Raw genomic sequence first — 17,253 nt, 5'->3', positions numbered from 1 at the left:
ATTTTGAACAGTTCAAAAAAAAACTTAACATTAGCGCCTGCGGGGAAACTGAAAGTCAATGTAGATTCCGTACTTGAAGGCGGATTTATTTCAAACGAATTTTGTTGGAAATAGCTATTGACGCCAAACTCCAGACTCCGACTCCGAGAATTTAGAGGCACCTAACTCCGACTCCTATGCCCGACAATTAATCGGACTCCGACTCCCCGACTTCGACTCTGACTTCGTAGCTTTGGTAAAAATTTATACACGGAGGACAAATGACTGACTCCGATTCTTGGATATTCGACTCCTGCTCCTTTATCCCAAAATGAGATTGACTCCGACTCCACAGCTATGGTTTTCACTGTGAAATAATTATTGTTGATATGATTCATTTTTATTTTTACGCTAAAGTTTTAGCTTAGGTACTCAGTTTTCGGCGAATAAACTCGAAGTCATTTATGTTTCTACATAACGATATGCGCAGACGATTTTTTTTTTTTTTTTTTTTTTTTTTTTTGACAATGAAAAGTATTTCTTTAAGTTGACATTTTATTGTTTTTAGTTATTTTGGTAAGTGCATTAATCCATTTAAAAAATTATTTTTGGCAACAGGGGAAAAAGAAACGATTTTTTTTGATATGATGTATTTATTTTAATAAGCTTATTAATTTTAATTATTATTTTTTCGCTTTGAAAACTGTTAAAGAATTTTTTTAAAGGGAAAAAGTGTATTAACTGTTTTTTTTTTTTAAACGGTGCTGCTTTTTTTACGCATCTAATTTTTTTTGATGTGTGAGGAATACTTTATTCCTAGAAATTAGCAAAAATATGTTTGAAACAATTTGCGACTTTAGCTATTTTTGAGAATATTGATCAGGTACTAGAAAATAGTATGGGTATACGGGAAAGTAGGCTCGTATAGTTATAGACGGAACTTCTTCTTTTTTAACTGCTTACTAAACCTGTTATTTCAAAGATTCGTTCCTAAGTATGCAAAAATTTACAGAGATCCCTCTACCTATCTTAAAATTTTATTTTTTGTGCTACTTTTATTTCTTTATCTAAAACGAGTGTTGACTTTTGACTAGAGCTTCCACACCTACTGTAAATATTAAAACTAATTACAGAGATATATGTCATATAGATAATGTCCTTATAGATAGAGCATGTATTGATCACTATTTGCTGATTATGAAATGTCCCAATTCATGGGTAGTTGCCCCGATATAGGGGTAATTTTTAACTAACAAAATTTTGAACTGTTTTAAATTGCATTTTAACTTTCAAGGAAACGAAGGTTGCTTAGAGCTTGGCTAATAAGGAATCAAACTTCCACTAAGCATTAATGGTCTGCCTTTCTTGAACAGTGTTATCAAAAAGCGGATGTTTGCATTTTTTTATCAGGAATTACCAGGGGTAACCCCAGCAGACGATCGGTAAAAAATATGACTTTAAATTTCATTCAAATATCATCTGCTTTAAAAGAGAAGAATAAATGATTAAAGTAAGAAATATAAATAAAAGTAACCATATAAATGGATTTGTTACACCATTTGTATTTTAGTACAAATAGTGTACAAAAAACAAAACAAAAAAAAAAAAACTCTTTAGTCTAATAATTTGTCCAGCACTGTAGTATCTAGACTCGATGGAGATTCCGTTAATTTTAAATCGAATCTGAGCGTCGACAAGCCATCTCACATTCTCAGCTATAAATCTTTGAAAAGGATGGCTACCTTTTCGAGATCCATGATGAGCACTTCGACTTCACTTTGAAGTCTCGACTTGTGCTTCTCCAGGGCACTGCATTTGTTCAGCAGAGCTTGGAGCTGTTCTTCGTATTCGGCTGTCTTCTGAGCCAGGCGGCGTCTGTAAGACATGGACGTACAGATATAAGTTAGATGCAGCACGAAAAAATGTCTTTATTACAGCTGAGAGTTAGTTAATGATTCAGGAAGATATTTCCTTTAGAAAATAAAAGTAAAAGTGAAACTTTTACAAACACGCTTGGGCGGGCTTAATTTAACTACATATGGTTTATGAAAGCTTAATTTTAAATTATTTATGTAGTACATATTTGTGTAAGGAAAAGAGTAACTAATAATGTTTAAAAATTGAAACAAATTTTATAAGCGCAATATAAAATTTAAAACTGAATAAACTTCTAAGTCAGTTTTGGTTTTCTAGTACCTTCCCTGAAGTCAGAAATCAATATTTATGTCTGAATACTACGCATGCTTTTGAATCTATTCGAAAACAGCAAATCCAAACACTACGAGACAGCTCCTTGTTAATTCTGTCATAGAAGATCCTAATTCTACCAACTTTCTCGTAGTTGGCAGTCATCGTGTTAATTGTTGAAAGTGTTTTTTTTTTTTTCATTTCTGGGCAGAATTTTTCAGAAAGGTACTTGTTTTTAAACCAAATTTAAAAATTTATAGAGAAATGGAAATAAATCTTTAATGGCAAAACAAAACTGATAGATTCATAAAAAAGAAAAATAAATCTTTACTTTTCGCGATGTCACACAATTATTACAAGCTTGTTGCACAAAACATGACTGCGTATTTAGCGAAAATTCTGTTTAAAATTAATTACATTTATTTTGTGCACAAGATAATCGGTCTTGGCTGAAACCAAAGTACCGAAAAATGTCCCTCACCTGAGTTCGTCCACTTCGTCGGCGTGTGATTGGCATTCGGCTTCGTACTTCGATTTCCAAGTGGCGGCCTCCCCGTTGGCTTTCGATAGCTGTCTCTCGAGGTCCATCCTGGCTTCAGATTCTTCATCTAATTGAGTTTTCAAGCTCTCCACCTCCAATTCCAGAGTGTGAGAGTGCTGTTCTAAAGCGGAGCGACGCTAGAGGAGGAAAAATACATGTTCTTAATTTTTCCTTTTTTAAAATATAAATTTTAAATAAATAATAATATATATAGGTAGGATTAAAATTTTAAAATCTTGTTACTTGAAGTAGTTTATTATCTTATGTTTTAACTTTATTTATAGTCAGAGAATTTTACTTATGGAAAAATAGAGAAGTGTCCGTATTTTTCTTTCATTTAAATTGCAACTTTAACGAGTCACTTTTTAATTAAACATGGACTGAGTCGAAATGCAATCAGGAACTTGAAATTAGAGTGGTGATAAAAACATACATTTAAGATTCAATTTCAGAATAGAATGTTTTGAATTTTAGCTTTCGAAATTGTATGATTCCGTGTTTCAGTTATTGAATTATACTCACTAAGTTACTGTTGAAAGTACAGGGAAAAGATATCGCGTTTCTCCTTTTAATCGTTGATAGCAATGGGAAAAAAATAGAATACAAAGCTTAAAACTATACGTTAATGTAGTCCACTGCTCATTTATAGTCATTTTCAATTTAAAATGCAGAAAAAATACTCATATTTTCTTTCGCTCCTCAAGTGGGCAAAAATTGTTTTGCTTTAAAACTGAATTTATCACTGCTTGTACAGTTCATTACTTTGAGTAAATTTTTTTCTGACTTTCCTTCTTCAGTTTTAAAGTAATATTTTAACACTGCATAGACAATCACATTGAAGTGCTGCTATTCTTTTGATTTAACTACAAGGATTAAAAGCATTGCTATTTAGGAAACTTTCAGGCATTTTCGCCTTAAAGTGTGTTTTTTAAGTTTATAGCCCATCATTTTTTCCACCAGAGTTCGTTATTAATAAGATCCAAGTCGTAAAAAAGCATCAAATCAAAATTTGCTTTCAAAACTCAAATCTTACAACTGGAACCAGTATCAGCTAAGTAAACTTTCAGAATGAGGTTTTGTATTTGTGAAATCAGCTACTAAGTTCCGCAGTTAGTTATCGCCTCTAAGCCTGGGCTAAAGCAGAGCTACACACAAAAAAACAACAACCCAGTTATGCAATACAGACTGCAGTTTTGTCCTTGGACTCACACCTGCTGGTGTGCTAAGTTCACTTTAGCTACCAGTTTGTTGGCACTCTCAGCTTCACTGAGAAGACATCTGCCTCCAACTCGGTTATTGTCATTTCCAAAATGATGAGTCCTAACAAGGACGAAACTGCAGTCTCTGGATGGCAGTCCCGAAGGATGTCCTCGTTATCACGTACCACAGTTACTGTAAACATGCCACAAATTCGATATAACTCATAGGCTGTCCAATTTACCATCTCAAGTGATCCCAGATATGCTCGATTTGTGACAAATCAGGGCATCGCGCAGGCCAGAGAAATTGATAATGCGGAAGAGAAAGTCCCTTGTCGCCCGTGTTGTTTGTGACCGGCATTGTCTTGTTAGAAAATGGTTCCACTGAACCGTGCCATGAGTGCCAACACATGCGACTAAAGTATGACACAAACGTACTGTTAGGCTGTCGTAGTACTGGGAATTAATATTAGTGGTGGCAATGTTTTGTACATAAAAGCACCCCCATAACGTCACCTCAACTGTGGGTGCAGCGTGCCGCTGGAAAGCAAAGACACTGTTTGGGAGTTCACACTGTCGCATCCATTTGGAGTAGTATCGACTTCCAAGAGATTTGATCGTAACCGAATAGATCCAGATCATCTTCAGCGATAAATCCAGATCAACTTTGGGGAGCGATGACATTTTTGTGTGTTTATGGAGAATCTTTTGTGAGATACTGCATGTGTGTAACTGTTGGTATAATGCATGTAACTATCAAGTTGCATTTGGTGAAAACTTGCAATAATATTAGAAGGGTGCCTCAGCTTGGGACTAGATGTCAGATCAAATTTAATTGAAGTCTATAAATAACGATTGGTTCGCAACAGTAAGTACATATAACGTTAAACCAGTAGCAACTTAATGGGAAACAGGCTATAGAAGGAGCAGAAGAAGAAAGCAAGTGGCTGGTTGCAAATACTACTTTGAACTTACTCTCTCCTCATCCTCAAGCCTCCTTCGGATCTCCTCAACTTGAGTAGCTAGTTGTCCCTTCAGGTGGTTGGCGTTGTCGAGTTGCAGCTTGTACTCCTGGACCTCCTTCATGAGTTCCACATTCTCGGAACTCAGGCGACTCCTTTGAGAGCTCACTTCTGTCACCTGGCGGTTCAACTCTTCGATGTGAATGTTCAAGTCGTGGATTTGGATTTCGAGCTTCTCAACTGTTTTTTGAGCGGCAATCTGTAATTATTATGAGAATAATTAAAATATTTTTGAAGACTGGTTATAAGAGAAACAAAGTATCAGTTGGCACGTCATTAAATTAAAAATCGGGATAAAAGTGATGAATTAACAGAAAATACAGTAGAGGCTATTAACAGAAGGATCACGGACTGGGCATCCGCCTTGGTAAATTGAAAATTCCGGATTTATAATAAAGCACTTAAAAACTGCCAGGAAAACTTTAATTCAGGATTTGAACACGTATTCATTTACAAAATGGCTACTACATAAGATATTTATATTGCATTACCATAAGTATTTAAAAAAATGCTTTCAGTAATTGTTACAAAAATCATTACATTGATGACAAGACCATTTAATAAGGCTTAGTTTACGTAGTAAACTTTAAGTTATTTAATGTATTACTAATAATGCAGTTAGCTGCAATTTCGTTCCTTGATTTTAAGATAAATATGTAGCTAAAGAATTACTTAATAAAACAATACTTTGCCTTCCGATTCATTTGTTCTTGAATTTAGTTACATTTTGAAATTAACGAGTTATTTAGTGTTAGAGGGAAAATAATAACACAAATACAGTTATAACGATCCCTGTCGTCCAAATAAAATCGGTCGCTATAACGAGAGGTCGTTATAACGTATTGCATGTTATTTAGTCATTTTAATTAAAATGCACGAATAGTTTCTCATAGTTATGCTTCTTTTTAAAAAGAGAATCAAGAAACTAATAAAATAACAATATAATTTTTAAAAAATTTTGTTAGTTTCTTTTTCTTTTTAAAATTGTTATACTGCAATTGCAGAAGCTTTCCGCTTGTTTGAGTTTTTAAAAAACATCTAATTCGTAATGTCTACCATTTATGTACGATTTTCATCACTTCTTTGACCCTATACCAACAAATAATTCTCTTCAATGGAAATAATTTACCTTTAAAAACATAAAATATTTAAGTATTAGTTTTTGAATAGTTAGTCCTAAGGATAATCAAAAAATTGAAACTTAGTTTTGGACGTTATATTAGAATGAATGGTTCAGTTCGGTCGCTCTCATGGACAGTAAAATAACATTGCATCTATGGAAAAGGAAATGGGACTTCGTGCATCGGTCGCTATAACGGAAGGATCGCAGTAATAGGAAATCGTTCTATAGAGCGTTGACTGCACTACATGCATAATTCGGTGCCTTTAATGGAATGACTGACTCTAGTGACATTAAAATTATATTGTTTAGTTACCAAACAAATGAAACATAAGGAAACCGTCGTCGGTTAAACGAAGGCCTGATTAAAAGAGTTTTGGATGATTGAGGTCCTACAACATCCTGAAAAAAATGCTAAAGCATTGAATCTGTTGCAGACTGATTAAATCTTCACCGTCAAGTGCTTATTGAGCTATTACAGCGCGACGCAAGACTTTAAGCACAACCGATATCTTTTGAGAAAAAAAAAGTATACATCAAATAGCTTTGAAGTTTTTACTGTACTTAAACAATCAGCTTACAAATTCATGTTTCGGATTTAGAAACAATTTAGAGAAATTAAATAAAATTTCATTAAAAAATCAAAATTTTGCTGTCGCAAAAGTTTAGGCACAAAAACAAAATATTTACATTTAAGAAAGCATAAAAGTCTTTTAATAGTCTATGGTGTTACCATTGCATCTGATAAGCTCGAATACAATATTTTTCATTGATAGCACGAGATTATGGAATTCTTCGGAAGTGAGTCTGTACTAAGCTTCCTCGATTGCCGATTTGAGCTCTTGTACAGAGTAATATTACTTCCCAGAGTGATACTGTCATGTGAGAGAATTCCCTAGATGATTTCCATTGGTTGAGATTTGGGATGAGCGTTGGCCAGTTCATTACATTGATATTTTGAGACGCAACCCATTCCTTTGTGCTTCTGGGAGTGTGTACTGGAGCGTTATCTTGCTAGAAAGTCCAATTAGGACCACCCAGGACTTAGCCAAACAGTAGCAAATGCTCGCTTAGGGTATTTTGACACACTTTTGAATTTATTCTGCCCTTCATGACGCTAAGAGAAGTTTGTCCGTTGAAGTAAAAAGCGCCCCATACCATGAGCAAGCAACTACCTTGTTGCCTACTGAATATGCACTTCGGATCTTTCCTCAAGGCACGCCAATAGTATGAGAACCCATCTAGACCATCTAAATTCCATTTTTTATCTTCATCTGAGACTATAGCAATAATCCATTTGTCAGATTAATGCATGTGGTGTTTTGCACACTGCAATTTTCGTTGTTTGTGACATTGTACCAAAAAAAGTTTACGAGCTAACTTTTGTTTTTGATAAATTCTGATTCGGTTATTCGTCTGCGTATGGTGTCAAGTGAAACTTTTGGTCGAAGTCGAGTTTTTATCTGACTAAGAGACAAATTTCCAGTTAGAGTCATACTTTTAATTCTTCTATCCTCACGAAAGGTAGTTTTTTCCGGCTTTCCTGAGCGATACGCGGGTTTGAATTGTTTTCCAAGTTTCAGAAGATTAAGGATTTTTTTTTTATCAATGGAACCTAACTCCATTTTTTCACACCAATATTTTAATATTAATAAAAATATTTTAATATTTCAACTAATATTTTGTATTAGTTAATTAAATTTCAAGTTAATATGATATTTCTAGTTAACATAAAATATTCTTCGTTACTTCCATTTTTTAATAGAAAAAACCTATGAGGTAAACCTACCTAAAAAGGATTTCTGACTAATCTTATGTTCAACTAATATTCTTGACATTTAGATAACTTTGTTACATTATTTTACTACGTGCTTATTTTTCAAATTAGACTAGAATATGAAAGGGTGTATGAAAATGATAACATGGAATCATTTATTTGTGACAGAACAAAGTTATAGAGGTGCAACTTTTAACCAAATGGAAAATATTCAAAGAAATTTTTACCTTATCTTTGTTCGCAATTTCTACTTGAGAGAGTAAATCATAAACTTCAGCTTGAAATTTCTGTTTTTCTCTTTCAATTCTAAAGTATAAAAAAGTAACATTTAATCAAAACGTTTGCAACATGATAATTTTTATTCAGTCGATACAAAAAGCAAGTACTAAGCAGCTCCAAAATTATTCTTTTTTTTTAATTCAGAAAAATGAGTAATTTTTATCTTTACCCTGAAAGCTAAAATATCACGACCAAATTACAGGGACGTCATTTTGAGTCACGATGGTCATAGTCACAAAGTGATGGCATTATGAAGGGTCTGATACATTTGTGACATGTTATATGTATAACCATTGCCAAGTCGCTGCAACGATCAACTTGTGACATTATGAAGATGTCACTGCAACGTCGCCGCTGGTTCATTCTCTAACTTATGCATAAAACAATTCTTAAAAGTTATCTTTCCAAAGATTTTCTTTTTATTAAAAAAAAGCCTTTGATACGTTTTATATTGTAAACTATATTTCATTTGATATGTATTGAGCAATCACGATTGCTTATTGCTTTCATTTGACTGTTTTTGATGTCCTATCATTTTTCCCACCGCCACCCACCACAGCATCACCGTCGACCGGGTCCTCACGATGCTGCACCTCTAGCGAAAACCGTCTCCAGGTTTCGTCAATATCCTACATTTACACGCATACATACACGCACCTACACACATATACATATATACGCCTACACACATACACAAACACATACACACACAAACACACACACTCACATACACACAACTACCCATACACTCATGCCTGCACACAGACACAAGCACATATGCCTACACACACATACACATACCCCCCCCCCACACACATACACACAACTACCCACACACTCATGCCTGCACACAGACACAAACACACATGCCTACACACACACACATACCCTCCACACACAAACACACACGCTTACATATACACACACACACTCGTGATTGCGAAAAACATAATTTGAATTCAAGATGACAAAATTCAAATTAATTTTTATTTTTTCTCATTTTCATAATTGTTTTAAGTATGACACTACCTTTTAAATTTTTGAAACTAATTCATTTATTTAAACACTGAGCACAATTTACAGGGCGTATTATTTTTTTACAAAGTCTTTGTATCTATATCAAATATTTCGACACATCACCCATTTTAATTTTGCTGAATTTATTGAGCTCAAAATGATCATTTCCCCATCTATCTATCTGGGTCGTTCTCATGACTATGCTATACTAATATATAAAGAGAGAAAGCGAATTTTGTCTGTTTATATGACATGGGTAATCTTCTGAACCACTGAACCTATTTTGAAAATTCCTTCACTATTTGAAAGCTACATAATTACAACGAGACATAGACTCTATACAGGGTATCCCAAAACGACGGCATAAACTCTGCACAGCTAGATTCCTCGTTGGGAGTACATAAAAACTGCCCAAAAGAAGCGTACGATCCATAGTTTATGAGAAAAATACGAAAACCAAAGTACGACGTCATTGCCGGTGCAAGGAAAAAACACTGTATTGGACATATGAATAACAGTATTTGCATATCTTTCCAGACGATAATGTTTGAAATGTCATTACGCGTGTTTGTTGTTATACGTATTGTACGTATACTGCTGTTGATACGTTCAATAAAGTGCTTTTTCTTGCACCGGAAGTGACGTCATACTTTGTTTTTTGTATTTTTACTCGCAAAGTATTGATCGTACAGGAGCGCTTCTTTGGGAAGTTTTTATTAGTTACTCCCAACCAGGAACCTAGCTGCGCAGAGTTTTTGCGGTCTTTTTAGGACACCCTATATAGAAGTCTTCCTGTCCCACTATTAGAAAGAATACTTGGTGATAAAGACCATTATAAATCCATTGATACTGTAATAAATAGAGATGACATCATCCACATATAAATTCCATAAATCTCTTAACCCTTTATGCTTTTAAAATAAAAGGCAGGTTCCAATAATTTTATTGCAAAACTTTTAATTGCCTATTCTATGCAATGGCATTCGACTCCTAGTAAAATCCCTACGGAAAAAAGGGATTTATTCAGTAAATTACCGCCCATTAGCCAGGGCTAAAGCAGAAATACGTGAAATACACCGCCAGCGCAGTCATTTCCAGCCGAGGACTGCAGTTTCGTGCTTATTAGCACTCATCAGCCCGGCATTGGAAAGTGACTGAGCTGGAGATGGAAAACCTCTTAAGGAAGCCAAAAGTGCGAAACGAACTGGTAGCTAATATAGAATTAGCAGACCAGACGAGTGACCGAAGCAATGGTTCGGTTCAACTCGAAGATTGAACGCGAGACTAATAAGCACGAAACTGCAGTCCTCGGCTGGAAATGACTGAGCTGGCGGTGTATTTCAAAGGAATTTAATTAGATTATTCTTACAGGACTAGCCAACAGGTCAATCGGCTCATTATCCTCGCCTTCCAATGATGCCTACAAAATTCCTTTTCCAATTTCAGTGATTACAATTTCCAATAAAAATTTCTTTTGCCAATACCATCAACAAATCTGCATGTCAAATGTACAAACTTTACGCAGTACAACTTTACATACGGGACTATTGCCTTACATGTGGGCAATTGCAGGTTGCTCTCTTCATGGTCAGGAATTGAGGTGAACCGATCTGTTTCAAAAGCACATAAAAACGAAGCAGAAAAGTTGTGTACTATGATGTTTCAATATAAACAGTACCTTAGGGTGGTTGAAAAAAACTTTTTTTCAGCTAGAGTCCAGGACACCACCTTTTTTTTTTTTTTACACTTACTAATAGTATTATGCCGTAAAAGTTTTAGCTTCTTACTCAAATTTTAAGACGGTGCTCAATGACCCCTTAATTTAACATGAGCCGTATCATAGAAAATGTCACAAATTGAGAAATATTTAATTTCCCCAGCTGTTTTTTGTAAGTAATTGTTTTATTGCAATGTATATGCATACTTCTAGTGTATATTCTAATTTGTAGCATTGTTTTTTTCAGTTCGAAGTATTTTTTAACCCCCTCCCCATACTATTGAAGTTTGGGGGAGCGCGTTGAGCAGCCTCTTTCAGTTGAAATAGGAAGCTAAAACTCTTCCAGTATATTGCTATCCATAAGTTTAAAAATATGGAGGGGTGTCCCGCGTATTTAGGAGAAACTTTTTTTTTTACATGTATTTTTGAACCTCCCTACTGTACCTGTGTAATATTTGCTTAAGATTGATAATTTTTCAACCCGAACAAGGTTGAGGCGAACCGCTAGTATATTGTAAAGGGTGTCTAAAGGATGTGCTTGAAAATTACGTCGGGTCTCTAACTTGTTTTTTCTTTTTGGTTTGTTTCTAATTATTTGCGTTTATACATCGACTATCTTCTCAAAGTGAAGGTGGGACGACTCAGCATCTTGATGCTGCATTCAAGAAAAGAAGCCTAGAAACAGGATTATCCAGTTCTTAATGGAGGGTGTTACAAAATGGAATTAAAAGAGCTCGGTGGCAGGTGTTAAACTCATTCTTATGGAGTATCAGCCTGCTAAGTCAGGAATTTGTTGTATTTCATTTTTAATTTCAAGTACACAATTCTGGTGATAGGGGCGCTGCAACTTCATACTGTTGCACACGATACATGCGCGGAAAATTCATTAATGCATTTGTCCTCGGATTCGAGTGCAGTGGTTTCAGCATTCATAAAGGCTTAAAATGATGTATTCTTTGGAGTTAAAGCGTCGTCAATGACTCATGTGAAAAATATTCCATTTAAGACTTTTCACAACGAATTTTGTGCCTCTGTTCAGACGTGTGGTTGCAGCAGAAGTTTCGTACCACATGAAAATGTAAAATTAAATGAAAGAAATTTCTGACGTCGCATGGTTTATAGTACTCGAGAATGAATTTAATATCTCTACCGTGCTAAGTACAGAAGTCGTATCTGCAGATGAGCTCAAAATGAGAAACTGCTATTTAAAGTTTTACCAACCCATATATTTGATTCAGATTATGCTTTACTAGATTTTATTAAAAAACGCTACCCATTCACAAATGACCCCAAAACATTGCATATGGGTAAAATCTTTACAAATAATAAAGCTGAAAGTGTCAGGATCTCTGTCTGTCCGGATCTCTGTTTGTCAGGATATCTGTGACGCGCATAGCGCCTAGACCGTTCGGCCGATTTTCATGAAATTTGGCACAAAGTTAGTTTGTAGCATGGGGGTGTGCACCTTGAAGCGATTTTTTGAAAATTCGATGTGGTTCTTTTTCTGTTCCAATTTTAAGAACAAAATTCTCATAAGCTGGACGAGTAAATTACGAAATTATCATTACGTGAAACCGTAACCAAGCCAATTGGCGAGAAAATTCACCATACATTATATGTAAATGTACAGGCGAACCAAAAGACCTTTTAATTTTCTATTACGGGCAAAGTCGTGCGGGTACCACTAGTATGTTATAAAGAACTATGTCGCGACAGTAATTCAATTTCAATAAAAAGTGCAGATACGACTTTTGTGCTTATCACGGTAGAATTGTACTACACATCTCTTGTAATTCCATTTTAAAAGCCGTCAGTCCATTTTGGAGCAACCTGTAGCAGGCTCGTGCTTTCTCATTTTTTCAGAGGAAGGGGGCGGACAAAGGATGCATAAATGCTCCCCCCTTAAACGACCGGACAGCCTTGTAGTCATTTTTGTGCCCTAAATAATACACGCTTACTAATCTTTATCTTTACTAATAATAAAACTGAAAGTCTTGATCTTTGTCTCACTGGATATGTCTCTCTGGATCTCTGTCTGGATGTCTGTTACGCGCAGAGTGCCTAGACCGTTCGGCCGATTTTAATGAAATTTGGCATAACATTAGTTCGTAGGATAGGGGTGAACGCCTTGAAGCAATTTTTCGAAAATTCGATTTTGTTCTCTTTCTATTCTATTTTTAAGAAATTTTATCGAGCAAATTATCATAACGTGATCGAGAAAATTATCATAACGTGTGCGAGCAAATTACTAACATGGGCGATGAACATAGTCAATTGGCGAGAACTTCATCATCTTGTAAATATACAGGAAAACCAAATGACCTTTTAATTTCATGCTACGGGCAAAGCTGTGCGGGTACCACTAGTTCGTAAATAAGAACGAAAATCTGACCTTACGCTACTTACTTGACTTTTGCTTTATTTGATTGTTCTAATTGGTCTTGGATATCGACGAGGGCTTCCTGATGTTTTTTACGTAAATGATGAGCTGTTTCTTCACTTTCAAGATGGACATCTTCCAATAGCTTCCTCAGTTTGGACAATTCCATGTCACGTTTCTTGTTCATTTCAAGCTGGAAAAGAGGAGTGAGAGTTTCATTATTGGCTGTATTTCTTTTAAATAAGCGTCAAAATTTTTCTGAGAGCTTTTCAATTTTCTACAGTATTTCCAAGCTTTGTTCCAACACCAAGCATTAGAAGCTTTTTTAACTTGGTGAGCTTTAGAAGTACCGTTTAATATCCTCAATTTTAAGAATTTCTTGGCTACATAGTATAGAATGACGATACAGTGATTGTTCTGCTTTTGGAAGCTACGGGTTTCCTCGTTGGTGACATTGAATAACTGTATGGCAATCCTAGTAGTTGCCTCCTTGATAAGCTAATGTTACGCGGAGACACCTTATCTGGCTCACCTTATCCACTCAATACCACGCATTATTTTGTGTTTTAAGTTACTTTTAAGTTAAAAAAGTCGTTAAGTGTTATTAAAATGAAAAATGATCAGCTGACAAAATTGAACGACAGAAAAACTTTTTATTAAAATGTAAAATAAAAGCATGCTGAACAGACATGGCGGCTCTGTGAAGAGCATCTTAGCATTGTTGACGCTTGGTTAGGAGATTCAAAATCATTGAATTCATAGAAAATGTGGAGTTCAATAACCGCGAGCAAATCAAGACCTCCACAGTGTGCTCTTTTTCATGAAATTTGGCTCTGATTTCCTTTGGAAATTAATTTCTCACCGTAAAGTAACAACAACGTTTCACAAAAAAAAAAAAAAACTTATTTAGCTAACGCTTGATTATAGCAACCCAATCTTATTTCATTTTTAGTCGAATTTGAAGCGGACTCGTCCAAGGGCAAGTGCCAACACTCCTGAACTGCACTCGGAACGATGTTTTTCTGTTCTCATCAAATCCGTTCGATTCAATCTATGGGGTATATGGAAATGCACCGAGGCAAATGCTATCAGAACTTCATTCGCTAACAATAGTTATTATTTTCAGTAAGTTATCGCCCTATAGCCAGGGCTAAGGCAGAATTACATAAAATACACCGACAGCTCAGTCATTCCGTCCAAGGACTGCAGTTTCGTGCTTATTAGCACTCATCAGCCCGGAATAGGAAGTGACTGAACTGGAGGTGGAAGCTGGTGGATATTAGCTACCAGTTTGATGTGCTCTCTTGGCTCCCTTAAGAGGTTTTCCACCTCCAACTCAGTCACTACCTATTCCGGACTGATGAGGGCTAATAAGCACGAAACTGCAGTCTTCGGATGAAATGACTGAGCTGGCGATGTATTTTATGTAATAGTTATTATGTCAAGCTCTGCATACATAGTTATTCTTAGGAAGAATAATAAGGTTTTGGATGCACTGCACAAAATTTTATCTCTCATATCATCCGAGAGTCAGAGAAAAATATAAACTTAAAACATTTAAATTTTGATTCCTATTACGTCATCCAACCTTAATGGTGAGATGGGATGTCGTTACGTTATTTTAAATTCTACATAGCACATTATACGAGTTCTACCTGGCTTTCGCTGCTGCCTTCAGCCTCTTCTAACCTCTCTGTGATCTGCATTAGGTGGACAGTCAAATCGGATCTCTCTCGTTCAATCTGAAACAAAACGGTAAATAAGAACATTTTTTTTTTTCAATTTCACATTTGAATTTTTGCAATGCATATTGTAAAACAAAAAGTATTTTGAAATTGCATTTAAAATGCTGTTAAAATAGATGTTTTTAACAAAGTTTACGGGGCACCAAACGTGGCTAAATTTTCTAATCTGAAACTGGTGGTTCTCCAACAATGTGGTGAATTTAGTGTGATAAAGGCAACATCAAGCGGTGTTCTCTGTTGTAATATTTTCAGCTACATATTTTGATCCAAAATAAATCGTCCGCAACATTTTCACGTAAACTCGTGAGACAAAATTATATTTGAACAGGAAATCGTATTCAACTTTGTACGGAGCTGACGCAAGTTAATTTAACTCTTGCAAATCTATAATAAACTACCCTTTTACTTTATTTGATTTATAATATTGTGTTCAAATATTTTTGATATTTTTCCAAAGAAGACTGCAACTTTCGCTATCTTTAAAATTATATATGAACTAATCTATCCAGCATTATGTTTTCCCGTTCATAATGCTACATAAAATTTAAAAGAATTAATAAGTAATTAAAAGTATGAATCAAGTGTTGAAATATTTACAAGTTGTATTAAAATAATTTTGAAACAAAAAGAAATTTGACCATAAATATTACCAGCAATTAACCAGCTAATTAAGGTGAAATAAACTTGGCTGATGAAGTTAGTTTCATAAATCAGTTAAGTACACCTGCCGTACTAAAGTCATGTTTACAGCTGAGCTCGAAATGAGACATTGCTTTTTAAAGTTTCACGCCTCCATGTGTTAGATTCAGATTTCACTTTTTTAGAATTGAAAAAAGATATATTTCCCGTTCACAAAAGACAATGAACTACATATAGGTAAAATACGTTACAAAGAATCACTTCGTGACAATAATTCAGTTTTGATAAAAAGTGCAGATGCGCCTTTTGTGCTTAGCACGGCAGCGACAGTCATTTAGATTTTAAATTTGAACTACGTACGTTAACTTTGCAGCACTTTATATTTTTAGTATACAGTAGAACCTCTTTAATAGGAAATAATTAAGACCGGGGGGAGTTCGAACTGTCAATCCGTTCGGATTGCAGAACATATTATGCTTTTCACTAATTAGTTAAGTCAAGCCTTTAGATTAAATTTGAACTACCTACGTTAACTTTATAACACTTCATATTTTTAGTATATAGTAGAACACTTTTAATACGAAGTAATTGAGATGGAGGGAGTTTGGACTGACAAGTCGTTCGGATTGCAGAACATGTTATTTTTTTCACATGTCCTGTACTAACAGCACCTAGAACATGATTGAAATGGATCACAAAAGTGTTGCAGAATACTTTGCAGTGATACTTAATTAATATTGATTTTTTACTCAATGGTAAACATAGAATGTAAACAGTATTAAGGTAGAAAAAAATTATTTCAATAAACATTCAATACAATACAGTTTTGTACTACCGTGCATATCAGTAATACTGTACAGTAGTGTACTACTGTGTATCATCCGTTCAGCGCGTTCGATGAAGGAATGACGCTTACTTCAAACGCTCTCGCTGAGCGGTACACTAAAGGAATTTTATTTACAGTAGTACAAATATTTCATCATGGCGGTGCCGCGCCGGCGCGGCGTTTGCATTAGTGAAATGTTCGGATTTCACATATTTGAATTCGAGAGATTTTATCGTATTTGACTTTAAAAGAAGCCGCAGTAGGATTAACAGTCGTACTTTGCTGACAAGTTTATAATATTAGTTTCCTATTTATTATTTCACAAATAAGGTGACCACACTGAACACATATCATTGTATGAAGAAACAGTTCTGAAGTTACCGTCTGTTAAGTTACGCTTAAATGCTGATTTGAGGTGTTGATATCTATTTTCGTACATTGTATTTTATGCAATGTAACATATTATGGAGTTTTTGTGATTAATGAAATATAAATGGAGGTTTCGTCATATTTTGCGCAAGATTCAAGGTGACAAAGAGAAGAAGGATAACGTAAAACCAAGTTCAAAATTCACTTTAAATGGACCTTTGTAATTATTATTTTTTTCATTTGGAACAAAACTAAACAATAGTTTAGAAAAAAAAAACTGTTTTATCCTAATGGATAGAGCAATGTACTTAAAATGTGAATAGCGCAGTTTAAAAAATAGAGAAATTGTAGATCAAAATTATTCTGAATGGCTGTACGTATTGCTTCCTTGTATAAAACATGCATTTTTTAGAAACAATTTGTACCAACCACTTTCACTCAAACAGGCTTTTTGAT

General features: G+C 34.9%; 1 protein-coding gene across 1 annotated transcript in view; it reads right to left on the bottom strand.

The window, feature by feature from the left end:
- LOC129224511 (paramyosin-like) overlaps positions 1 to 17,253 on the bottom strand; it is a 91,468-nt gene that overhangs the window by 45,761 nt on the left and 28,454 nt on the right. The window contains exons 3-8 of the mRNA XM_054858974.1: positions 14,874 to 14,960; positions 13,245 to 13,411; positions 8,053 to 8,131; positions 4,882 to 5,127; positions 2,648 to 2,844; positions 1,722 to 1,854 (exon numbers count right to left, since the gene is read on the bottom strand). Coding sequence (XP_054714949.1) covers positions 1,722 to 1,854; positions 2,648 to 2,844; positions 4,882 to 5,127; positions 8,053 to 8,131; positions 13,245 to 13,411; positions 14,874 to 14,960 — 909 coding nt within the window. The remainder of the gene's footprint in view (positions 1 to 1,721; positions 1,855 to 2,647; positions 2,845 to 4,881; positions 5,128 to 8,052; positions 8,132 to 13,244; positions 13,412 to 14,873; positions 14,961 to 17,253) is intronic.

The sequence above is a fragment of the Uloborus diversus genome, chromosome 6 (assembly GCF_026930045.1).
Source record: "Uloborus diversus isolate 005 chromosome 6, Udiv.v.3.1, whole genome shotgun sequence".
NCBI lineage: Eukaryota > Metazoa > Arthropoda > Arachnida > Araneae > Uloboridae > Uloborus > Uloborus diversus.
The sequence above is the reverse complement of the archived record's forward strand: the minus strand, read 5'-3'. Positions and strand labels throughout refer to the sequence as shown.